This window comes from Nycticebus coucang, chromosome 14 (genome assembly GCF_027406575.1).
Source record: "Nycticebus coucang isolate mNycCou1 chromosome 14, mNycCou1.pri, whole genome shotgun sequence".
Classification (NCBI taxonomy): Eukaryota; Metazoa; Chordata; class Mammalia; order Primates; family Lorisidae; genus Nycticebus; species Nycticebus coucang.
The window spans coordinates 55,286,405-55,311,816 of record NC_069793.1 but is presented as its reverse complement, the minus strand read 5'-3'; the positions used below and the strand labels follow the sequence as shown (position 1 = coordinate 55,311,816).

At 42.7% G+C, this 25,412-nt stretch overlaps 1 protein-coding gene and 2 pseudogenes across 4 annotated transcripts in view; 2 read left to right on the top strand and 1 right to left on the bottom strand.

Moving 5' to 3' along the window:
- Nucleotides 1-20,895, bottom strand: part of TMEM41B (transmembrane protein 41B) — a 38,733-nt gene extending 17,838 nt beyond the window's left edge. For all 4 annotated transcript variants that reach the window (XM_053561358.1, XM_053561359.1, XM_053561360.1 and 1 more), the window contains exons 1-2: nucleotides 20,574-20,895; nucleotides 2,605-2,722 (exon numbers count right to left, since the gene is read on the bottom strand). In XM_053561358.1, the coding sequence (XP_053417333.1) occupies nucleotides 2,605-2,722; nucleotides 20,574-20,694 (239 nt within the window). In that variant the 5' untranslated portion in view covers nucleotides 20,695-20,895. The remainder of the gene's footprint in view (nucleotides 1-2,604; nucleotides 2,723-20,573) is intronic.
- Nucleotides 7,517-8,724, top strand: LOC128565101 (tubulin alpha-1C chain-like; annotated as a pseudogene).
- A 2,523-nt stretch (nucleotides 20,896-23,418) lies between the features above and the next one.
- Nucleotides 23,419-25,136, top strand: LOC128565102 (obg-like ATPase 1; annotated as a pseudogene).
- Nucleotides 25,137-25,412: the final 276 nt, after the last annotated feature.

Sequence of the window (25,412 nt, the reverse complement as noted above, 5' to 3'; positions counted from 1 at the left end):
ACAATATAACATGCTACCCCTCTCTAAGGCATTTATGTGGATGTAAGAAATCAAAATATTAAACTAAAAACAATTAAGTTTAACTATGAACATTCTCATACCTTGAAATCACATTTCACAGTTATCTATTATCACACCGGGCTATAAGTCTAACTTCATTTTAGTCATCCTTTAGTAATCTACAATTATTATCAGGATGGCATTACTATGGTTTAATAGTCCTGAGAAATTCTGCCCTCCTAAAATATGTTCCAGGTCCACAATCTCTTCCCTAAAATTAAAAATATTCTGGCCAGGTATGGTGGCTCACGCCTATAATTTTGAGAGTTTAAGGACAACTGCTTGAGGCTGGGAGTTTAAGACCAGCTCAGGCAAGAGCCAGACACCATCTCTACAATGAAAGAAAAGGAAAGGAAAAATGAAAGGAAAAGGGAAAGGAAAGGGAAAGGGAAGAGAAGGGGAAGGGAAGGAAGAGAGAAAGAAGGAGAGAGAGAAAGAGAGAGAGAGAGGAAGGAAGGAAGAGAGGAAGAGAAGGAGGGAGGGAGGGAGGGAGGAAGGAAGGGAGGGAGGGAGTGAGGGAGGAAGGAAGGAAGGAAATGAATGTAGTGGTGTACACCTGTAGTCCCAGCTACTTGGGAGGCTAAGGCAAAAGTCTGAGCCCAGGAGTTTGAGGTTGCAGTGAGCTATGATGCTGTCAGTGCACTCTAGCCAAGGAGACAGGGCAAGACCCTGTCCCAAACAATAAATAAGTAAGTATGATAAAAATTCTGAAAACCAGAAGTTCTTTAGTTTGTTAGCAAAAATTGACCCACATTTATGTAGTCTTTTATCATGTTTAGTGCCTCTATGCAGATTTCTCACTAAAAATACTAATGTATTTGATTACGGGATGCTACCTGCTAGAAGTATCACATAATATATAGGGTACGTTCCTTGAGCTTTCCAAAAGAGAAAAATTTTTGAATTCTGAAATACATTCTATACCAAAGTTTTAGCTAAGAAATTGTCAATACATACTTGATACACAGTTTTTAAAAGATCAATTTAATGGGGCAGCGCCTGTGGCTCAAAGGGTTAGGGTGCCGGCCCCATATGCCAGAGGTGGTGGGTTCAAACCCAGCCCTGGCCAAAAACTACAAAAAAAAAAACAAACAAACAAAAAAAAGATCAATTTAATGGTAAAAGTACCTATTCAGACTATGTGATTGTCATAAAACTGGGAAAAGAAAAATAGCTAAGAGATGAACGTGGTATGTAAGTAAATAGGTGAATAGAAACAGGTAAAAATTGTTTTTAATTAATTAATTAATTTTTTTGACACAGAGTCTCACTTTGTCACCCTTAGTAGGGTGCCGTAGCATCACAGCTCACAGCAACCTCAAACTCTTGGGCTTAAGCAATTCTCTTGCCTCAGCCTTCCGAGTATCTGGGACTACAGGCGCCTGCCACAATGCCCTGGAATTTTTAGAGATGAGGTCTTGCTCTGGTTCAGGCTGGTCTCTGAACTCCTGAGCTCTAGGCAATTCACCCTCCTCGGCCTCCCAGAGTGCTAGAAATACAGGCATGAGCCATTGCACCCAGCCTTCAGAAGCAGGTGAAAATTTGATCACAAACAAGGAAAACGAGGAAAGAGAAAAATAGGAACAGAAAAAGAGGAAAAGCAGAGAATACTACTATGTCTCATTCAAACTGCAAGTCAGTATCTATTACGGACTGTAAACAATGCACTTGGTCCCTGCTAACATTAAAAACTAAAAAGAACTTCGCAGCACCCCTAGTTCAGTGGGTAGAGGGCAGGCCACATGCACCAGGGCTGGTGGGTTTGAAACCAGACCCGGCCTGCTAGGCTGTTATGGCGGGCGCTTGTAGTCCCAGTTACTCAGGATGCTAAGGCAAGAGAATCACTTAAGCCCAAAAGTTTGAGGTTGCTGTGAGCTGTGACACCGCTGCACTCAACCCAGGGCAACAAAGTGAGACTCTGTTTCAAAAAAAAAACCCACACACAAAACTAAAATGAACATAAAATATCATCTGTTTCATGAAACTTTAGCTTTTTTTTCCCTTTTATTTCTGTTTTTTTGAGGCAGAGTCTTGCTCTGTTGCCTGGGCCTCTGCCCAGCTCACGGAAACCTCCAACTCCTGGGCTCAAGCAATCCTCTGTTCTCTGCCTCTGAAGAAGCTGGGGTTAGGGCAGTGCCTGTGGCTCAAGGAGTAGGGCGCCAGTCTCATATCCCGGAGGTGGCGGGTTCAAACCTAGCCCTGGCCAAAAACCACACACACACACACACACACACACACACACACACAAAACCCCCCCCACACACACACACAAAAAGAAGCTGGGGTTATAAAAGCCCACCAAAACACCCAGCTAGTTTTTCTATTTTTAGTAGAGACAGTGTCTTGGTCTTGCTCAGGTTTGTTTCAAACTCCTGAGCTCAAGTAATCTAACCGCCTGAGCCTCCCAGAGGCTCCACACCCAACCAAAAAAATATATTTCTTATTATAGTTATATTTTTAAAAATTTTTGAAAGACATTAAAATTTTAACTTTTAATCCACCTTCCTCTTATAAGTTTCTAGACACTCCTCTCATCATACTTACTCACTAAGCTGAGGAAAATTTTTATACACCAAAAACATAATAAAAGCTGCAGACAAGAAAATGGACACCAATATAAGGAGTGACATTCTTGCTGATCCAGCTTCTGCCCGGGCTTTTTCTGAAGGGAAAAAAAAAAAAAAAAGGGATAATTAAGATAAATATAAAGGAAAACAATATTCCAAGCCAGTAAATAATTTCCCTAAGTGCTTTCCTCCTAGAAAGCTGTTCACACTTTTTCCAAAACACTGTGACATGAAGTACTAAGTAGTATTTGCAGTTGACTAATTGGACATGCTAGTTTTGGGAGAATATATACATTTTTTTTTTGTAGTTTTATTTTTTTGGCCAGGGCTGGGTTTGAACCCGCCACCTCTGGCATATGGGGCCAGCGCCCTACTCCGTTGAGCCACAAGAGCTGCCCTGGAGAATATATACATTTTAGAAGCATGGAAAATTCCAGAAGACTAGAATTTATAGCACTGATGTGTCGATAAGCCAAAAGGGTAGGGAGGGGTGGAAACATTGTTCTAATGCAATCACTGACTCTCAATTTTTTATCTCTATACGAGGAGCTGACAGCATACAGAGAATGGCCTTTTTGGAAATATGAGATAATCTGACAATTACTTCACCTGTCTTAAGAACACAGATATTCACAAGTGCAACTAGAGAATGTTATACTTTCTCTTTATACCAAAGCCTTTGGAATATAAAGTTGAAGCTCAAATGTTTTGAGTGGCTCTCTGTCTGTGATTCCCAGAATAGGAGAACACTTGCATTTCCTCTTCAGGTAATCTCAATGTTACCTTAAAAATTATATGAAAGAGGGCGGCGCCTGTGGCTCAGTGAGTAGGGCACCAGCCCCATATACCGATGGTGGTGGGTTCAAACCCAGCCCCGGCCAAACTACAACAACAAAAAAATAGCCGGGCGTTGTGGCGTGCACCTGTAGTCCCAGCTGCTCGGGAGGCTGAGGCAAGAGAATCATATAAGCCCAAGAGCTGGAGGTTGCTGTGAGCCCTGTGACGCCATGGCACTCTACCGAGGGCAGTAAAGTGAAACTCTGTCTCTACAAAAAAAAAAAAAAAAAAATTACATGAAAGAGGCTCAGCGCCTATAGCTCAGTGAGTAGGGCGCTGGCCACATACACCAAAGCTGGCGGGTTTGAGCCCAGCACAGGCCTCCTAAACAACAATGATAATTGTAATAAAAAAATAGCCAGTGGCGGGCGCCTATAGTCCCAGCTACTCGGGAGGCTGAGGCAAGAGAATTGCTTAAGCCCAGGAGTTGGAGGTTGCTGTGAGCTGTGTGATGCCACGGCTCTACCGAGGGCTATAAAGTGAGACTCTGTCTCTACAAAAAAAAAAAAAAAAAATAGCCAGGCATGGTGGAGGGCACCTGTAGTCTCAGCTACTTGGGAGGCTGAGGCAAGAGAATTGCTTAAGCCCAAGAGTTTGAGGTTGCTGTGAGCTGTGATGCCACAGCACTCTGCTGACTGTGACATAGTGAGACTCTGTCTCCAAAAAAAAAAAAAATTATAGGAAAGATAAAAGTGGGCTCGGCACCTGTAGCACAGTGGTTAAGGCACCAGCCACATACACTGAGGGTGGCAAGTTCGAACTCAGCCTGGACCAGCTAAACAACAATGATAACTGTAACAAAAGATAGCTGGGCATTGTGGCAGGCTGTGGTAGCCTCCCACCTACTTGGGAGGCTGAGGCAAGAGAATCAATTGAGCCCAGGAGTTTGAGGTTGCTGTGAGCTATGACGTCACGGCACGCTACCAAGGGTGACATAGTGAGACTCTGTGTTAAGCGGAAAAAAAAAAAAAAAAGAGAAAGATAAAAGTGGAACAAGATCCAGAGCTAAGCAAGCACAAGAATGAGCAGGGCTGTTCTGCCTGGAAGCAGTCCACAACGGGGAGAGCAGGACAGCTTAACCCAGTGCTCACTAGGGAAGAGGTACGAGTGGGAGACGCAATTTTTATTGCCTGCATCTACCATTATCCCGGATATACACTGAGAACACTCAGAAGATTTAATATTATGTATACTATAAGCAGGATTTTATTACTTTTTTGTTCCCTAAGAATCCATCACTGTACTAACCCTCTATCGACTACTGTCCATTTGGCTTTCATATAAGCTTTTAACGAAGTATCCTTAACTGTCTATACTTAGAAAATTCTTCTCCATCAGTTTATAGAGATGTATGAGATAGGTGTCATTGCCTGCTCTACCTCCATCTTCCTTCCCTGAGAACTTTCTCTTGTCCTTCAAATGGGCCAGTTTCAGTAACTGTATTCAATGTAGGTCCAAAGCTGGACACTTGACCCAAGTAAAAACAATTCATTACTGGCTGACCAGATTTTCTCTTGAAAACTTGAACTAAGAAAAAGAAAATTGTTTATCAAGGAGTAGTGGTTCTTGGGGCTAAAATGTCAAACAGTAGAGGCCACAATCAATAACATGGTAAGCCAAAGACATGTACCAGAAAAGACAAGAGAGGTTGGAACAGAAACCCAAAGAAGCAGAAATGGGACATGGAGCTAACCTACTTGTTTTTTTTATTTGTCTTTTGAGACACAATCTCACTCTGTTGCCCTGAGTGGAGTGACATGGTGTCATAACTCACAGCAACCTCAAACTCTTGGACTTGAACAATCTTCTTGCCTCAGCCTCCCAAGTAGCTGGGATTATAGGTGCCCAGTTAGTTTTTCTATTTTTAGTAGAGACAGGGTCTCAAACTCAAACTCAAACTCCTGAGCTCAGGCAATCAGTTCATCTCAGCCTCCCAAAGTGCTAGGATTACCAGGGTGAGCCACTGCACCTGGCCTAACTTACTTGTTCCCCCCCCACCCCCAACTCCAAGTAACACCTGGAAACCTAACTTACTTGTTGATTGCTAACTAACTTTCCACTTCCCTCAAAGCCTGGCTATATTTCATTTCTTGCTCATGGATGCCAGTAAGATGATCTCTCTCTTTTTCTTTTTGAGACAGTCTCATGTTGCCATCAGTAGAGTACCGTGGCATCACAGCTCACAGCAACCTCAAACTCTTGGGCTTAAAGCAATTCTCTTGCCTCAGCCTTCCCAGTAGCTGGGACTACAAGGCACCCACCACAATGCCCAGCTATTTTTTTGTTGTAGTTGTCATTGTTGTTTTAGCAGGCCTGGGCCAGGTTTGAACCTGACAGCCCCGGTGTATGTGGCTGATGCCCTAACCATGGAGCTACGGGAGTGGAGCTTATAGTCTTACAACGACCTTCCTCATTTTTTGTGCTGTTTTAAACTGACTTTTATGCCTTTTTTTTTGAGACAGAATCTCACTCCGTTTGCCCTGGGTAGAGTGAGGTGATGTCACAGCAACTTGAAAGCCTTGGGCTCAAGCAATCCTCTTGCCTCAGCCTCCCCAATTAGCTGGGACTACAGGTGCCCACCACAATGCCCAGCTATTTTTTTTTTTTTTTTTCAGAGACAGGGTCTTGCTCTTGCTCAGGCAAGCAATCCATTTGCCTTGGCCTCCTGAGTACTAGGGTTACAGGCGTGAGCCACTGTGCCCAGCCTGATTTTTATTCCTTTCAACTAAAGTCTTTTTTTTTTTTTTTTAATTGCAGTTGTCACTGTTGTTTAGCAGGCCCGGGCTGGGCTGGAACCTACCAGCCTCAGTGTACGTGGCCAGCATCCTACACACTGACCTATGGGCACCAAGCCCAAAGTCTTTACTAAATAAAATATAAACTTCATTGTACCCTTCGTCTCATTATGGCATTTTTACATGTAATTGATTTTGCTAGATTTTGTTAGATTTGGCCAAATTCTATGCCGAACACAGAGCAAAAGAAACTATCTTGCCCTTGTTACTCAAAACATGTTCTGTGGACTACACGAATAAGCATCACCAGGGAGCCTGTTAGAGATGCAGATTCTCAGGCTCCATTTCAGACCTACTAAAAGTCTGTATTTTGAAAAGATACTCAGGTGATCTGCATGCACATGAAAGCTTCAGAAGAATATGGTCCACCCTATTTTACAGGTGAGTAAATGAACGTCCCAAAGAAGTTACACTACCTTAAAAAAAAAAAACAAAACAAAATCCTGGACTCTATGCCTGTAGCACAGTGATTACAGCACCAGCCACATGCACCGATGCTGGTAGGTTCGAGCCCAGGCCAGGCCAGCTAAACAACAATGACCAACTGTAACAAAAAATAGCCAGGCATTGTGGTGGGCACCTGTAGTCCCAGCTACTTGGGAGGCTGAGGCAAGAGAATCGCTTAAGCCCAAGAGTTTGAGGTTGCTGTGATCTGTGACACCATAGCACTCTACCAAGGGTAACACAGTGAGACTCCGTCTCAAAAAAAAAAAAAAAATCCTGGCTTGGTGGCTGTGGCGCCACACACACCTGAGCTGGTGGGTTCGAATCCAGGCTGGGCCTGCCAAACAACAATGACGGCTGCAACCAAAAAATAGCCGGGTGTGTGTGTGGCGGGCGCCTGTAGTCCCAGCTACTTGGGAGGCAGAGGCAGGAGAATGGCTTACCTGGGAGTTGGAGGTTGCTGTGAGCTATGATGCCACCGCACTCTACCCAGGGGGACAGCTTGAGGCTGTCTCAAAAAAATAAAATAAAATCCTGAGCCTGACAAAAAAAATTCTGAACCTGGTACAAGGGTGTATATCTGTAATTCCAGCTACTTTGGAGGTTGAGGTGGGAGGATCTTTTGAGCCCAGCAGTCTGAACCAAGACTGGGCAATACAGTAAGACCTCGTCTCTGAAAGGAACCAAATACTGTGAAGTGTAGCACCAAAGTGCTTTAATCTCTACTTAAGATCTCTCCCTCGGACTCCTTGGTAGTCTGTTAATGGGAGACACTGTTGTCCCTTCACCTCACGCAGCACCGCAGAGCCCTGTAAGTCCCCATCACGTGTGAGTGCATCCCAACCTGTGTTGGCCAAGCTGGTGTTCAGATTGGCAATGCCTGCTGACAGCTCTACTGCCTGGAACATGGCATCCAGCCCAATGGCCAGATGCCAAGTGACAAGACTATTGGGGAAGGAGATGACTCCTTCAACACCTTCTTCAGTGAGACGGGCGCCAGCAAACAGTACCCAGGCAGTGTTTATAGACTTGGCACTGACAGTCATTGATGAAGTTTTTACACTGGTACCTACTGCTAGCTTTTCCACCCTAAGCAGCTCATCACAAGCAAGGAAGATGCTGCCAGTAACTATTTCCGTGGACACTACACTACTGGCAAGATCAATGACCAAATTCACAAGCTGGCCAACCAGTGCAGTCTTCAGAACTTCTTGGTTTTCCACAGCTTTGAGGAGGGAACTGGTTCTGGTTCACCTCTCTGCTGATGGAATGCCTCTCTGTTGATTATGGTAGGAAGTACAAGCTGGAGTTCTCCATTTACCCAGCCCTCCTTCCCCCATTTCCACAGCTATAGCTGAGCACTACAACTCCATCCTCACCACCCTCACCACCCTAGAGTACTGGTTGTGCCTTCACGGTGGACAATGAAGGCATCTATGACATCTGTTATAGAAACCCTGTAGGTTAGGCATCCAACCTACACTGAACCGCCTTATTAACCAGATTGTCTTCTCCATCACTGCTTCCCTTAATTTGATGGAGCCCTAAATGTTGACTTGACAGAATTCCAGACAAACGTGGTGCCCTATCCCTACATCCACTTCCCTCCAGCCACATATGCCCCGTGATCCCTGCTGAGAAAGCCTACCATGAAGAGCTTACTGTAGCAGAGATTATCAATGCTTGCTTTGAGCCAGCCAACCAAATGATGAAATGTGACCTTTGCCACAGTAAAAACATAGCTTGCCACCTGTTGTACTGTGGTGATGTGGTTCCCAAAGATGTCCATGCTGTTAAGTGCCACCATCAAGACCAAGCACGGCATTCAGTTTGTGGATTGGTGTCCCACTAGCTTCCAGGTTGGCATCAATTACCCTCCTCCCACTTTGTTCACTGGTCCATGAGTGAGAGGATGGAAGAAGGAGTTTTCCCAGGCTCATCAGGATATGGCTGCCCTTGAAAAGGATTATGAGGTTGGAGCAAATAGTGCTGAGGGAGAAGATGAGGGTGAGGAGTATTAACCTGTTTGCTACAATTTTACACTTCCTTATTTCTGTTCTGTGAAATTGTCCATTGTGGCTCTAAATTGTCAATAAAAGTGATATTTTAAATGTCAATCTGGCATCTCTGTCACAGTAAATACTTGACCTACTTAATTAAGAACAGTTGGGGATCTATCTGGCTGGCAGATGAACCACCTGATTATTATTTGAACAACATTCAAGGGATTATTTTGTGCCCTGTATTCTGTTAACTGGTTTATCTGTTTAATTTAGACCTGAATTGATGAATCTGATAAAAATCATTTCTGAGGGTGGCACCTGTGGCTCAAAGGAGTAGGGCACCAGCACCATATACCAGAGGTGACAAGTTCAAACCCGGCCCTAGCCAAAAACTGCAAAAAAAAAAATCATTTCTGAATAAACGACACAAACAACGGCACCCTTGGCATACATCAGGTCAAAATGTGGACCAGGAGAGCACAGGCCTCAGTAACGGCTGTGGTGTTGCTCAGCATGCACCCAGCTCTCTGTACCTTGGCCAGATCTTCACCAGGTACCACAGTGGGAAAGGATAATTGAGCCAACAGGCCAACAGACTCAGATAGGTGGGGCCAGTGCTTCTTGAACTAAAATGTATGCAAATCACTTGTGAATATTAAAACACAATTTTTAATTCTGTAGGTCTGAGCTACAGCTTTACATACAACATTTTAGAACAAACTCTCAGGCTCAGCACAGCGGTTAGGGCACTGGCCACATACACCAGGGCTGGCGGGTTCAAACCTGGCCTGGGCCTGCTAAATAACAATGACAATTACAACAAAAAATAGCTGGGAGTTTTGATGGGCACCTGTAGACCCAGCTATGGGGAGCCTGAGGCAAGAGAACCACTTCAAGCCCAAGAGTTTGGGGTTGCTGTGAGCTGTGTGATGCCACAGTACTCTACTGAGGGTGACACAGTGAGATTCTTGTCTCAAAAAAAAAAGAAAAGAAAATAGAATAAACTCCCAAATCATGCTCTTGGTCTGCTGTGACCATATGTATGCACAGTAGAGAGTTAAGTATCAGCTAGCAAATGTTGAAGCCCAAATTCAAGTAATCCAGCCACACTGCCAGAACTGTTGCTATCAAGTCTTTAACATCAGAGTCACATGGAAGCATCTGGGAATCCTGCTGATGTATTCCATGCTTAGCCATGCTCTACAATGGCAAATAAGATGGGTATGTGCTAAAGGTGTTACTGCTTGGAATCAATGGAGAGACAAAATTACAAAAAGAAAAAATATCCATTTATATTTATCCTATAATTTCTGTGGAAACAAGAATTGCTTAGATTAGTGCTTTGATACATTAAATATGAATTAGTTTTACCTATTCTAAAGTAGGTTTTTTATTAAGGTTTTTCAAATTTTAATTGTAGTATTTCTTTTTTTTTTTAGAGACAGAATAGCTGGGACTATAGGTGCCCACCATAACACCTGGCTATTTTTTTGTTGCAGTTTGGCTGGAGCCGGGTTCAAACCCACCACCCTCAGTATATGGGGCTGGTGCCCTACCCATTGAGCCATAGGCACTGCCCCAAATTGTAGTATTTAAAAAATAAAGTTTAAAAATTATCTTTTAATTTTCTGTAACCTAAACTATTAATCAGTCTAACCTTCCAACCAATGCCTATTATTTATTCTTTTCTTTCTGCAGTCAAACTTTGTCAACCAAACAGTCCCTGTTATTCTATGTTTCATCTTTTTTTTTCTTTTTTAAGACAGAGTCTCATTATGTCACCCTCATTAGAGTGCTGGGGCATCACAGCTCACAGCAACCTCAAACTCTTGGGCTTAAGTAATTCTCTTGCCTCAGCCTCCCAAGGAGCTGGGACGACAGGTGCCCGCCATAACGCCAGGCTATTTTTTTTTGTTGTAGTTGTCACTGCTGTTTAGCAGGCCTGGACCAGGTTTGAACCTGCCAGCCCTGCTGTATTTAGCCAGCACCCTAGCCACTGAGCTAGGGGCGCAGAGTTTATGTGTCATCTTAACCTCAAAAAGAAGATTTAGCCAGGCATGGTGGGCTCACACCTGTAATCCTAGCACTCTGGGAGGCCAAGGCAGGTGGACTGCCTGAGCAAGAGCAAGACCTTGTCTCTAAAAACTAGCCAGGCATGTGGCAGGCACCTGCAGTTCCAGCTACTTGAGAGGCTGAGGCAAGAGAATCTCTTGAGCCTAGGAGTTTAAGGTTGCTGTGAGCTATGATGCCACAGCACTCTACCAAATGTGACAAAGTAAGACCACCTCTCAAAAAAAAAAAAAAAACAGAGAGAAATTCGATCATATCATACGTCTATAATTTGCTGCAGAACGCCTGAGATCACAAAATGTACAGAAGATGACTTCAATGTAGTAATAAACCAGACATGTCTATTTTCTTAATAGTCTGCATCATTAATGCAACAATGTACTAATAAGTATCCTTTGTTTTGGTAAAGAATTAAAAACACACTTTAAACATCTGAGGTCAAATATGAAAAGTCGCTGCAGACTCTTATAGTAAGAAATGCCTAACTGCCCACTACATTTTGCCTTGGTTATAATGTAATTCAATGTATATCTTGAGGAGTCTTAGTAAATTATATTCATTTTCCCTAAAAAAAGAAAAGTAAAAGAGTAATTAACCAAAAGTTACAAAAATATTCGAGTGGATTACTATCAAACCCGGCCCCGGCCAAACTATAACAAGAAATAGCTGGGCATTGTGGCAGGCGCCTGTGGTCCCAGTTACTCAGGAGGCTGAGGCAAGAGAATCACCTGAGCCCAGGAGTTGGAGGTTGCTGTGAGCTATGACGCCACAGCACTCTACCGAGGGGGATAAAATGAGACTCTGTCTCTACCAAAAAAAAAAAAAAAAAAAATGCAAAAAAAATACCAAAAAAAAAATTTTGGTTTCTTTCTTTCTTTCTTTTTTTTTTTTAAAGACAGGTTCTTACCCTGTGGCTTAGGCTAGAGCAGTGGTTCTCAACCTTCCTAAGGCTGTGATGTATTTTCATTGTTACAAAGGGGTCACAACCCACAGGTTGAGAACCACTGGGCTAGAGTGTAGCAATGTCATCATAGCTCACTACAACCTCAAATTCCTGCGCTTACATGATTCTGTTGCATCCCAAGTAGCTGGGACTATAGGTGTACACCACCACACCCAGTTTATTTTTCTATTTTTTATAGAGATAAGGCCTCATTCTTGCTCAGGATGGTCTCAAACTCCTGGCCTCAAGTGGTTCTCCCACCTCAGCCTCCCAAAAAGTGCTGGGATTACAGGCATAAGGCACTGGGCCTGGTCTTCTCAAAAGGGTTTCATACGAAAGAGTAAGTGAAAAAGGAGTAAAAAAAAGAGAGAGAGAGAAGAAAAATGAAAGAGTAAGAAGAGAATTAAGGAGCTAGCAGCAGGACTTTAAAGTTAAATTATGGTTTTTCAGAGTGGATTTATCTCTATTGTATTTTTTATTTTATATTTATTTATTTATTTATTTAGAGACAAGAGTCTCACTTTGTCACCCTTGGTAAAGTACCGTGATGTTACAGCTCACAGCAACCAAAAACTCTTGGGCTCAAGTGAGTCTCTTGACTCAGCCTCCCAAATAGCTGGGACTATAGGCGCCCACCACAACGTCTGACTATTTTTAGAGATGAGGTCTTGCTCTGGATCAGGCAATCCACCCACCTCGGCCTCCCAGAGGGCTAGGATTACAGGTTGAGCCACCATGCCTGGCCTTTATGCCTATTGTAAATTACAGAAAAGGTGATTGTAAGAGGGAAAAATTGAAGATTTGGTTAAATGAAGAGAATTCAGAAAGAAAGATCTAGAAGGAAGAGTGCTGGCATTTAATGAAAAGGGGCAAAGCAAGACAGTTTTGTGGACAGGTTTGAGGTAGAGATTATGGACCTCAATAAAGCAGGAGGCAGTGTCATTGGCTATGAGCAAAAGGTAAAATTTTAATTTGAAGAGACCTGAAATAGCCCCTTTGGAAAGTGCTATGAAAGGATTACTGTCTGCCAGTAATAACCCTAACTGAAATTAGAAAACCATGTGAATTTAGACCAAGAGAGGATGAGTCTTATTTTCTCTAACAGTACTTTGACTTGGGAGAAGATTAGAAAAGTAGATAATGGGATGATTCTGACTAGGAATTAGTATAACTGCAGATTTGGAGGTTAATGAATATATAGTACCCATGTGAGCAGCTATAAATGCTAAATGGCACATGTGTCTAATGCAGGCATAGGAAGGCACAGTATAAATGTGTATGCTGTACATTTAGATGTAGAATTATCATACAAACAAGATTTACAACCTATCTATGTTTAGAACTCTAAATGAATTACATGCTAACCTCTGAGTTTATCAGGATTATAATCAAGGCTTATTACTAATATTCTCTGTTTACTACTTTATGTGAAAGGAAGCAGAACCTCAAAATTAAATGTCCCTGTTTCACTGAGTTTTAAAAAGTTATTTTAAATTTTTTTAGCGAAAGGGCCTTGGCTCTGTGGCCCAGACTGGGTATATGAGGTTTTACCGCTTCAGACATGAACCAATGCACCCAGCCTGAATCCTTATCATTTGTTTTCTTGTATTACTGTTGAACACAATGCTTACAAACACTTAACTAATTTTAGAAAGTGAGGAAAACAGGTATCAAGTGAAATACAGAGGTTAATTTTGTTCAAATGTCTATATATTTCATCACCCAACTGTAAGCAATTGCTACTGACAACAAGTAGCAATTAGACAGGAAAACTCAGGGCAGTTAAGTACAATATTCTGTAGTCAGGTTAAACACTGTCTGACACCTTTCTTCCATCTGACTTCTGACCTAGAACTTCTGAATTCATAATATGAAGAAAAACACTATAGTTTAATTTTAGACCTAGCATACTAATTACCTTATTTCATTTTTAATTTAAGAGGACTATATTACCTGTTTAATTCTTTAAAAATATACTTCGCGGGCCGCGCCTGTGGCTCAGTCGATAAGGCGCCGGCCCCATATACCGCAGGTGACGGGTTCAAACCTGGCCCCAGCCAAACTGCAACCAAAAAATAGCCGGGCGTTGTGGCGGGCGCCTGTAGTCCCAGCTACTCGGGAGGCTGAGGCAAGAGAATCGTTTAAGCCCAGGAGTTGGAGGTTGCTGTGAGCTGTGTGAGGCCACGGCACTCTACCGAGGGCCATAAAGTGAGACTCTGTCTCTACTAAAAAAAAAAAAAAATATATATATATATATATATATACTTCGCTACAAGGCTGGGGCATGATAGCTCAAGTCTGTACCTAATCCTAGCACTTTGGAAGGCTAGATTGCTTGAGGCCAGGAATTTGAGACCACTCAAGAGCAACAGCCAAGACCCCATATTGCTAAAACCTGTAATGGTGTGTCCGTGCAGCAGTCCCACCTACTCAGGAGACTGAGGCAGGAGAATTGCCTGAATCGAAGCATTCCAGGTTGTGGTGAGCTATAATGATGCCATGGTACTCCAGCCAGGGAAGCAAGAGTCAAATTCTGTCTCAAAAAAAAAAAAAAAAGTGTGTGTGTGTGTGTGTGTGTGTGTGTATATCAGGTGTGATGGCTCACGCCTGTAATCCTAGCACTCTGGGAGGTCAACGCCAGTAGATTACTTGAGCTCATGAGTTCGAGACCAGTCTGAGCAAGAGCAAGATCCTATCTCTACTAAAAATAGGAAAACTTAAAAATAGCCGGATGCCGTGGCAGGTGCCTGTAGCCCGAGTTACTTGGGAGGCTGAGGCAAGAGAATCGTCTAAGCCCAGGAGTTAGAGGTTGCTGTGAGCTGTGTGATGCCACGGCACTTTACTGAGGGCAATAAAGAGAGACTCTCTCTCTACCAAAAAATAAAATAAATTAAAAAAGAAATAGGAAAACTGAGGCAAGAGGATCATTTGAGCCCAAGAGTTGGAGGTTGCTGAGAGCTACAATGCCACAGCACTCTACCCAGGGTGGCAGCTTGAAACTGTCTAAAAAATATATCTATATCTATATAGATATAGATATACACACACATACACAGAGAACCAGAGCAAGATAGGTTAGAAAGGCTGTTAACTCTTTTCATATCTTTTAATCTTCAACTAAATTTCCACCTGTTTCATCAATGTTGTGAAGGGGCACAGTCCACTGCACCCTTGTTAGGTGAATCAGTCTCGTTTGTGCTCCTTGTGGCACGAGGCTATGACAAGGAACATTTCCAGTACTTGGGCTGCAGTTGCGCCTTAAAGGAAAGAATGTGCCGGAGACCCTCGCCAAGTCATAGCTGGAGACAGAGCATTTGCCTGGGGCAACAGACTGTTGCACTTAATCCCCTACCTCTATTTACACAATAACTTTCAGTTAGTCATATAGGGAAGTAGGCAAACAGAACAGACGACCCAGCCCTTCATGGTTCATCTCCATTGTTGTTTATCTCCAAACAAGATATTCTTGGTTTAGAAAGGTGTGTACGTACTTTACTGTATTAACGCAGATAAGGAATCTTTACCTTTTGTCTTCCTTGTTCTTGGATTATTTTTATCTGATGATTTGGGGTATATAAGAAAGTGAATAAAGACAGCTAATTGCTGCTGTGCCCAAGCGAGCACCAGCCATCCCTTAATAAATCATTCATTTCCTTTGTAGTGCTTGCCTCCAAGTCTCTGACTAGGCCAGTGAACAGCAACAAGGTTGCTTTTCACCAGCCCAGTAATCTGGCCTTTCCATAAACTCAAAGTCCGTTTTAATTCTGCTATTTCTTCGGGCAGGGTGGGATATGGTGGCAGTATCTTCAGGATCAGATTTCTTTCATAAATTGATTTGCTTACTTAATGTTAGTTTTATCTTAAAGTTTAGTTCTCCTTGAAGCTCTAAGTAAGCTAAATGCTTTCTTGTTAATTTTTTTTTCTTTTTGAGACAGAGTCTCACTATGCCACCCTGCCCTCGGTAGAGTGCTGTGGTGTCACAGGACTTGCTAACCAGTCTAAGTTAATGGTGGCATAAGCTTACTAAAAGCAAAGATTGAACAAAACATCTGGTACCTAATAGATAATAGACAACCTTAAGCAGCTCCATATTTGAGTAAATCGCCTGAACAGTAGTACAGTAGAACCTCCATAGTTAACCACCTCCTTAAGTTGATTTAACTTTACTTTAACTGTGACATGCATCACAGTTGTGGACCTGTAGTCCCAGCTATTCCAGAAGCTGAGGCAGAAGGATCTCTAGAAGTTTGAGGTTACATTGAGCTGTGAAGATACCATTGCACTCAAGTCCAAGTGAAAAAGCAAGACTATCTCAAAAAATATATACATATATAAAATAAAAACAACCACACACAAAAAGAAAGCATGTTTATAGGCAGCAGAAGCACCAGGACTCCTGATCTTATAAAACATTCATTCTCTAAAGCTTACGACCCTGCAATCCTGCTGCTATCCAGCCCATATACCATCACTATTACCTATCCACTTTCAGAAAGATCCTCCCATTTACTGAAGGATAAGATCAAATTTGTCATAAACTTCTTCACAATCCTAAAAGATTTCATTATTCTGATCTATCATGTCTCAAAATTCTTAAAACTTTCATTTCTGTTCAACTTTAGCCACCTTCTTCCAAGGCTAGCTACTAAATTCTTACATCACCTGGAACTACTCTACCTTGGACATTTCAAATTCTAATATTCCATTCTTTGATCACCTTTTTAATCCATGATCTTACTTTCTCCATTTTCTCCCTTTTGTTAGACTCTTCACTTCTCTTCCTTCCATGCCAGACCTTGGACTCCAAAATGTATCTTCTGAACCAGCACCTTAGACTGAAATCTTTATCCTTCCTTTATAGCTATCAAACCCAAAAATCAGTGATACAAGTTCACTTTCTTCATTCCTACACCATGTTAAGTACAAATAAAGAAAAGGTCAAGTGACCCACCACACATCACTAGGAAAACTGACTTAACCCAATTTCTACCCCCTTTTCTGGGTAAGAAACATAAATCAATCTGAGCCAATCAGGTTATTTTTATCCTCTGGCAACAGAGACAGGTTCAGGGATGGATCTGATGCAATCTATTCAGTGAATATCAAGACTTCCATTGGTAATGCTAGGACAGTCTCAAAATTAACAAGGAAGGCTCGGTGCCCCAGCACAGTGGTTACGGTGCCAGCCACATACACCGAGGGTGGTGGGATCGAACCCGCCCTGGGCCAACTAAACAACTGCAACAAAAAAATAGCCAGGTGTTGTGGAGGGTGCCTAAGTCCTAGCTACTTGGAAGGCTGAGGCAAGAGAATCACTTAAGGCCAAGAGTTTGAGGTTACTGTGACCTGTGATGCCAAAGCACTCTACCGAGGGCGACACACTGAAACTCTGTCTCAGAAAGAAAAAAAAAAAATTAACAAGGAAGCACTTAGCTTACTTAGAGCTTCAAGGAGAACTAAACTTTAAGGTAAAACTAACATTAAGTAAGCAAATCAGTTTATGAAAGAAATCTGATCCTGAAGATAATGAGCTACTAGTTCCAGCCTGAAGCCCCTATTTCATCTCTTGATTTTTTAACTTTTTAACTTACATGAAAACAATAAACTCCCTTTCAGTAAGGAACCAAATTGGGTTTTCTACCGATTGCAGGCAAAAAGAAAAAAAAATTCTTATATATAACATTTAGGTTGAGATTGGTATCAACTAATCATACTAATATTTTGGTTGATGTCCAGATGCCAAATCTATTCTTGGATCCCATTTATCAGTAATTAGAGCATTCTTCTTCCTCTAAGCCAGTATCTTGCTCATAGTAGATGCTTGAGAAGTATTTGTTGAAGCAAATTAACAAAGCAGGATCCAGAACAGAAATCTGAGAGTGATTTATTACTCAAAGCCAAACAAAACTATCTTCCAGCTGGGCACTGCGGCTCTGGGAGGCTGAAGTGGGTAGATGCCTTGAGCTCCAGAGCTGGAGACCAGAATGAGAAAGGGTGAGACCCCATTTCCACTAAAAATAGAAAAACTAGCCCGGCGTCTGTAGTCGCAGCTACTAGGGAGGCTGAGGCAAGAAAATCTCTTGAGCCAAACCAAGAGTTTGAGGTTGCTGTAAGCTATGATGCCATTGCACACTACCCAGGGCAACAGAGACTCTGTCTCAAAAAACAACAAAAACCAAAAATTGTCCTCTAACACCAATAAAACCAACTTGGAGGGTGTTTCTCAAACATTTTTGACTGTGTTCCACAGTAAGCAATGTATTCTATATCTGGTACACACAAAATCTACATAACTGAAAAAAAAAATATTTCAAAACACAATACCTGCTCCCTACTCTGACAGTTTCTGTCTCTTCTACATCCAAGTACTCGTTTGATTACTAATCAAATTGATTTCACACCCTTCACATAGATCATGACCCATATACTGAGAAAAACAGTCCTAGGAGTTCTCTTAAATTAAAATGAAGAGGCTGGGAGTGACAGCACCCCTGCAATCCTAGCACTTTGGGAGGCTGAGGCAGGACTGCTTGAGGCTAGCAGTTCAAAACCAGCCCAGGCAAGAAAGCAAGACCCCCGTTCCTACCAAAAATTTAATAATTAGCTGGGTATGGTGGTAGGCACCTGCAGTCCTAGCTACTCAGGAAGCTGAGACGGGAGGATTGTTAAAGCCCAGGAATTCAGGGTTGTAGTGAGCTGTGATCATGCCACTACAGAGGAGGACTACAGAGCCCCCCCTCTCCAAGTAAGAAAAAAACATTAATATATGACTGCTAATTCAAACCAAATGATAATCTTTAGAGATGCTTTATCTGAAAAACATTCTTTCAAGAAGCCTAGACCTTAGAGATTATTGACACCCTCAGTAAGATAGTCTTAAAAAAAAATGTTCTTTTAATTTAGAACAGATTTATATTTTAACAATTCACTTACGTTTTTGAAGTTACATGAAATTATTTGGCTCTACGTTCTACAAATGGGAAAAATGCCCAAATACATAAAGTTTAAAGAGCCAAATTAGAATGTTGGAGACATACTATATCATTTAAAAGTACATTCCCATTTCTGCTGTACACTTTTTTCTTTTTCTGCCCTTGGACATCTAAGTGCTATACCCTCTTAAAAGACCTCCTTTTGAGCTGCATATAACTTAATGTCCATCTGTTAGCATCACTTCAAGTTTATGAGTTTAAAAAGCATTTACAGAGCTTAACCATTTCAGCTGTTGAAAAGGAATGAACTAGGGCAGCGCCGGTGCTCAGTGGGTAGGGTGCCAGCCCCATATACAGACGGTGGCAGGTTTGAACCTGGCCCAGCCAAACTGTACCAAAAAAATAGGCGATGTGGTGGGCCCCTGTGGTCCCAGCTATGTGGGAGGCTGAGGCAAGAGAATTGCCTAAGCCCAAGAGCTGGAGATTGCTGTGACTTGTGACACCACGACACTCTACCAAGAGCAACGAAGTGAGACTCTGTCTCTTAAAAAAAAAAAAAAAGGAATGAACTATCAATTCCATGCCAAGACAGAATTCAAAACTTTATTTATTTGAGACAGAGCCTCAAGCTGTCACCCTGGGTAGAGTACTATGGCATCACAGCTCACAGCAACCTCCAACTCCTGGGCTCAAGCAATTCTCCTGCCTCCACCTCCCAAGTAGCTGGGACTACAGGCACCTGCCACAACATCCGGCTATTTGTTGTTGTTGTTGTTGTTGTTGCAGCAGCGTTGGCGGGCCCAGGCTGGATTCAAACCCTCCAGCTCAGGTGTATGTGGCTGGCACCTTTGAAATTTGAGCCACAGGCGCCAAGCCAAAAATTTATCTTTTTATTTTTATTTATTTATTTTCAGACAGTCTCACTTTGTCACCCTTGGTAGAATGCCATGGCATCACAGCTCACAGTAACCTCAAACTCTTGGGCTCAAGCGATTCTCTTGCCTCAGCCTCCCCAATAGCTGGGACTATAAGGCACCTGCCACCATGCCTGGCTATTTTTGGAGACGAGGTCTTGCTCTGGCTCAGGCTGGTCTCAAACTAGTTAGCTCAGGCGATCCACCCACCTCGACCTCCCAGAGTGGCTTGAGCCACCGCCCCCGGCAGAATTCAAGACTTTAGTTTCCAAAGCCAAATTTCCTTTTCCCTTAAAACGATATTTAGAGCCTAAAGAAATACTATGATGGTGTAATAGGGGAAAGGTTTTAGATTAGAATGAGTGATCTTAGCTATAACAATAATTGCTAACATTTATTCAGCCATCACTTTATACAATTCAAGCATTACATTAAATCTTTTATACGATTTATCCCTCGCACCAACCTATTAAATAGGTACTATTATTATCCTCATTTTACAGTTCAGAGTTTTTTTAAGTTAAAAGTTCAAGGTCACAAGTAAATACTAGTACAGCAGGGACTCAAGCCCCGGCACCTGGCAAAATTAAGTCCTTGCTCTTAATTACTACAGTAGTAATCTGACTTCATGACTGCAGAAGTCATATATCCATTATAGGCCTCAGTTTCTTCATCTGCAAAAACAACGCAACGAATGCTAAATTTCCTTCTAGCTCTGCCTAGCTTCCTTATTATCAACCTTACAATCTCCCTGAGCAACAAGCCAGCGTCATTCTTCTTTTAACCGAATTCAACTACAAAAGCATTTACAACGCACCTACTAGGTGTTTGGCCTGTGCTGCGCAAGGGCCCAAGCACAACTCCCCCATTCTCTCTGCTCCCTTTCAGTCGCCAGCGGACCCCCTCTCTCCCTGCAACCCCCTAAGACCTGCTGGAGTTACTCTGGAGACCCTCCCAGCACGCTAGTGCCCCTTAGCCAGGCCCAGCGTGGTCCCCAGATCCACTCACCCTTCAGATGGTCTCCATCGCCCGACGCCACGAGACCTCGCGTCCCTGATGCCCTGTCCCCTGCGGAGGTCGTATGGAGTGCCCCTGTCTGCGATCGTTCTGCGATTCTGCCTTTTGCCATGGCTGCTGCAGGGAAGGTGAAGGGAGCGGTGCGGTGCCGCGCCCCCTTAACAACAAAACTCTGCCACGGGCTACTTACAACACCAAAACACCACCGCCAGAGCCACTTCCGGCGCGACCACCCCACATAAGAAGGCCTCAACCCCGCGCGCAAAGTGACGCGTGGTAGAGCTCCGCAGAACCCACTCGGACTAAGGCCCTCCCCCTGCCACCCCCGAGGCTCGCGCGCTCACACCCGCCCAGTAACCGCGAGACAAGTCAGGGTCTCGGCCCGCCCCTTTTAGTGCCCCGCCCCGTCCTTCCTGGCGCGTGCGGGAAGCATGCGCAGTCGCGGCACTCCAGTCGCCCCGCGGAGGATCGCGGACTCAGATTCTTAGTGCGCAGCCTTAATTATCCGGAAGTGCGATCTCGGAGACTTCAAACCCTTTGTCCCGGTTGCCGGAAGTGCCTGCTACTGATTAGTTGGCGGTTCGCGGAAGACGCCGATTCATCCATTCCATTAAACATCATTTCCACTTTTGTTTGGAAACTAAAAAGTGCTCGATCTGAAGATGGTGGAAAACATATGGTAAAAAATACCGAATTTCAGGAAATAAGGCTTAGAGAGGGGCTATAATAATCTATGACGGGCACAGTATGGCAGAAATGAGTTTAGAATCTGGGTTTGCTTGTTCCCAAAAGCTGTTCCTTTCCTTTCACTAGTAAACCCAGTCAGTTCGTTACACTTCATTTTTCTTTTTGCTGAACCCAAACCTGAACCTTTTTTTTTTTTAAACAGTCTCGCGGTTTCCTCGCGTCATCATAGCCCACTGCAACCTCAAACTCCTAAGCTCAGTTACTTTCTCTATTCCTATCCCAACGTTCAGCTTACGCTCATTAGTGAGTGTATTGGAATTCCCCCTTGAAAGCAACTTGGTAGCGTATATAAAAGCATTCTGATTGTTCTTGTCCAGTAATTACATTTCTAGGAAACTATTCATGAGAATAAACAGAGGAGTTGTTTGCTAGTATAATGGCAAAAATGTGGAAGCAATCTAAAAACCCAACACTAAAGAAAAATGGTTAGGTAAATTATGGGAGACCCATTCATTGGAACTCTCTTTGGTATACACCCTTTGCCTCTTCCTATTAAGGCCCTCAATAACCACTCTTAAAAGGTGGATCCCCATTTTATTTCCTTCGTAGTTTTCTTTTCTTTTGTTTTTTTCTTTTAAGAAAGAGTCTCCATCTGTCGCCCTGACTGGAGAGCTGTGGTGCAATCATAGCTCACTGCAACTTCTAATGCCTGGGCTTATGGGATCTTCCCACTTAAGCTCCCCAAATAGCTGGGACTACAGGTTTGAGCCACTACAACAGCCCATAGCCATTAAAAACAATAATTATGTGGATTATTTGTTTACTTGTTTATTGTCTTCTTCCATGTCTAAAATGTAAACCTTAAGGCAAGGGCCTTGTGTTGTCATCTTTTTTTTTTTGGTAAAGGAATGGGGTCCCCTATTTTGCCCAGACTGGACTCGAACTTCTGGGCATACCACCATAGTTTCTTGGGCTTTATCTTTTTCTTCATCACTTTATTCCCAGCAGCTAACAGAGTACCAACACCTAAGTGGAAATTCAGTAAATTGGTTGAATAAATTTTCACTCATAAAAAATTACATTTGTGGCCTGGCATGGTGGCTCATGCCTATAATCCTAGCACTCTGGAGCCACATCCAGGCAGATGGATTTCCCTTGAGCTCGGGAGTTAAAGAACAGCCTGAGCAAGAGCAAGACCCCCCCCCCTACTAAAAATGGAAAAATTAGCCAGGGATTGTTGACTGGCACCTTAGTCCCACCTACTCAGGAGGCTAAGGCAAGAGGTTCACTTCGAACCTCTGAGTTTAAGGTTGCTACTAGGTAGGCTGACTCCATGGCCCTCTAGCCTGAGCAGCAGAGTGAGACTCTGTTTACCAAAAAAAAAAAAAAAAATAAGAGAAGCCTGGCGTTGTGGCAGGTACCTGTAGTCCCAGCTACTGGGAGGCTGACGCAAGAGAATCGCTTCAGCCCAAGAGTCTGAGATTGCTGTGAGCTATGACACCACAGTACTCTATCAAGGGTGACAAAATGAGACTCTATCTCAATAAATAAATAATTAATTAAAAAAATAAAATTATGAAAAGACTAATAATGTGGACAATGCTTATGGAAAAACATTTCAAGACACAATTATAAAAAACAAATATTAGAGGAAATACATAAGCAAGTAAATATCTTTAGGGTAGATCTTGAGTAATACTCAAAACTACTTAGAAAACATTTGATATATTCTACTACATAAAAAATAAAAAGTTATTGCCAGGCACGGTGGCTCACACCTGTAATCCTAGCACTCTGGGAGACGCAGGCAAGTGGATTGCCTGAGCTCACAGGTTCAAGACCACCCTGAACAAGAGTGAGATCCCTGTCTTTAAAAATCGTTGGGTGTTGTGGCAGTCACCTGTAGTCCCAGTTACTTGAGAGGCTGAGGCAAGAGAATCGCTTCAGCCCAAGAGTCTGAGATTGCTGTGAGCTATGACAACATATCACTCTACAGAGGGCGACAAAGTAAGACTCTGTCTCCAACAATAAAAATAAAATTGGCCGCCGTAGTGCGTGCTGCTTGGCAGAGGGGCCAGGCCTGCCCTCTCTCCTCCTTCTCACCTGCCGCTGTGGGTAGGACCTGTCTCTGCTGCCGCCGTTGGGACCCTGTGTCATCACCCGCCCCAGCATAATGCCCCCTAAAAGCGGAGGTGATGGAATTAAACCACCCCCAATAATTGGAAGATTTGAAACTTCACTGAAAATTGGTATTGTTGGATTGCCAAATGTTGGGAAATCTACTTTTCTCAATGTATTAACCAATAGTCAGGCTTCAGCAGAAAGCTTTCCCTTCTGCACTATTGATCCTAATGAGGGCAGAGTACCTGTGCCAGATGAAGGGTTTGACTTCTTTGCCAATACCACAAACCAGCAAGTAAAATGCCTGCCTTTCTAAATGAAGTGGATGTTGCTGGTCTTGTGAAAGGAGCTCACAGTGGACAGGGCCTGAGAAATGCTTTTTTATCTCATATAAGTGCTGGTGATGGGATCTTTCATCTAACACGTGCTTTTGTCGCTGATGATATCACACATGTTGAAGGAAGTGTAGATCCTGTTCGAGATATAGAAATAATACACGAAGAGCTTCAGCTTATAAACGAGGAAATGATTGGGCCCATTATAGACAAACTAGGAAAGGAGGCTGTGAGAGGGGAAGATAAAAATCTAAGACCTGAATATGACATAATGTGCAAAGTCAAATCCTGGGTTATGGATCAGAAGAAACCTGTTCACTTCTATCATGACTGGAATGACCATGAGATTGAAGTATTGAATAAACAATTGTTTTTGTTTTGTTTTGTTTTGGTTAATCTTTCTGAAAAGACTACATCAGAAAGAAAAGCAAATGGTTGATAAAAATTAGAGTGGGTGGATAAGTATGACCCAGGTGCCTTGATCATTCTTTTTAGTGGGGCCTTAGAACTCAAGTTGCAAAAATTGAGTGCTGAGAAAAGACAGAAGTATCTGGAAGTGAACATGACACAAAGTGCTTTAGATCATTAAGCACAAAGATCATTAAGGCTGGGTCTGCAGCACTCCAATACTTTTTTACTGCAGGCCCTGATGTATGGACCATCAGGCAAGGGACAAAGTCTCCTCAGGCTGCAGGAAATATTCACATAGATTTTGAAAAGAGATTCATTGTGGATAAAGTAATGAAATATGAAGAGTTTATCTTTATTTTTAAATTTTTTTTTGAGACAGAGTCTCACTATGCCCCCCTCGGTAGAGTGCTATGAAGTCACAGCCCACAGCAACCTCCAGATCTTGGGCTTAGGTGATTCTCTTGCCTCACCCTCCCAAGGAGCTGGAACTACAGGCGCCCATCACAACGCCTGGCTATTTTTGTTGTTGTTGTAGTTGTCGTTGTTTAGGAGGCCCAGGCTGGGTTCAAACCTGCTAGCCCGGTTGCCATGTGGCCAGTGCCCTAACTGCTGACTTATGGGTGCTGTGCCAAAATATGAAGATTTTTATTTATTTATTTTATTTATTATTATTTTTTTTTTTTGTAGAGACAGAGTCTCACTTTATGGACTTCGGTAGAGTGCCGTGGCCTCACACAGCTCACAGCAACCTCCAATTCCGGGGCTTAAGCAATTCCCTTGCCTCAGCCTCCCGAGTAGCTGGGACTACAGGCACCCGCCACAACACCCGGCTATTTTTTGGTTGCAGTTTGCAAAATATGAAGATTTTCAAAGAGGAAGGTACTGAAAATGCAGTCAAGGCTGCTGGAAAGTACAGACAACAGGCAGAAATTACATTGTTGAAGATGGAGATATTATCTTCTTCAAATTTAATACACCTCAACAACAAAAGAAGAAATAGATTTTAGTTATTACTTATAAGAAGGTACAACTTCCAAAAGGCATATGATTTTTTTTAATTAAAATTTCTGAAAACTGAAGGGGCAAATAAAGTCGGGGAAATGGGAATCTTTTACAAACACATTATTTTTGTTTTAAAATTAAAATATTATGTACCTCCAGTGACATGCAAGTTCACTAAATGTGAACAGCTTTGCTTTTCATGTGATTAAGACCCTACTCCATGGGCGGTGCCTATCGCTCACTGAGTAGGGCGTGGGCCCAATATAACAAGGGT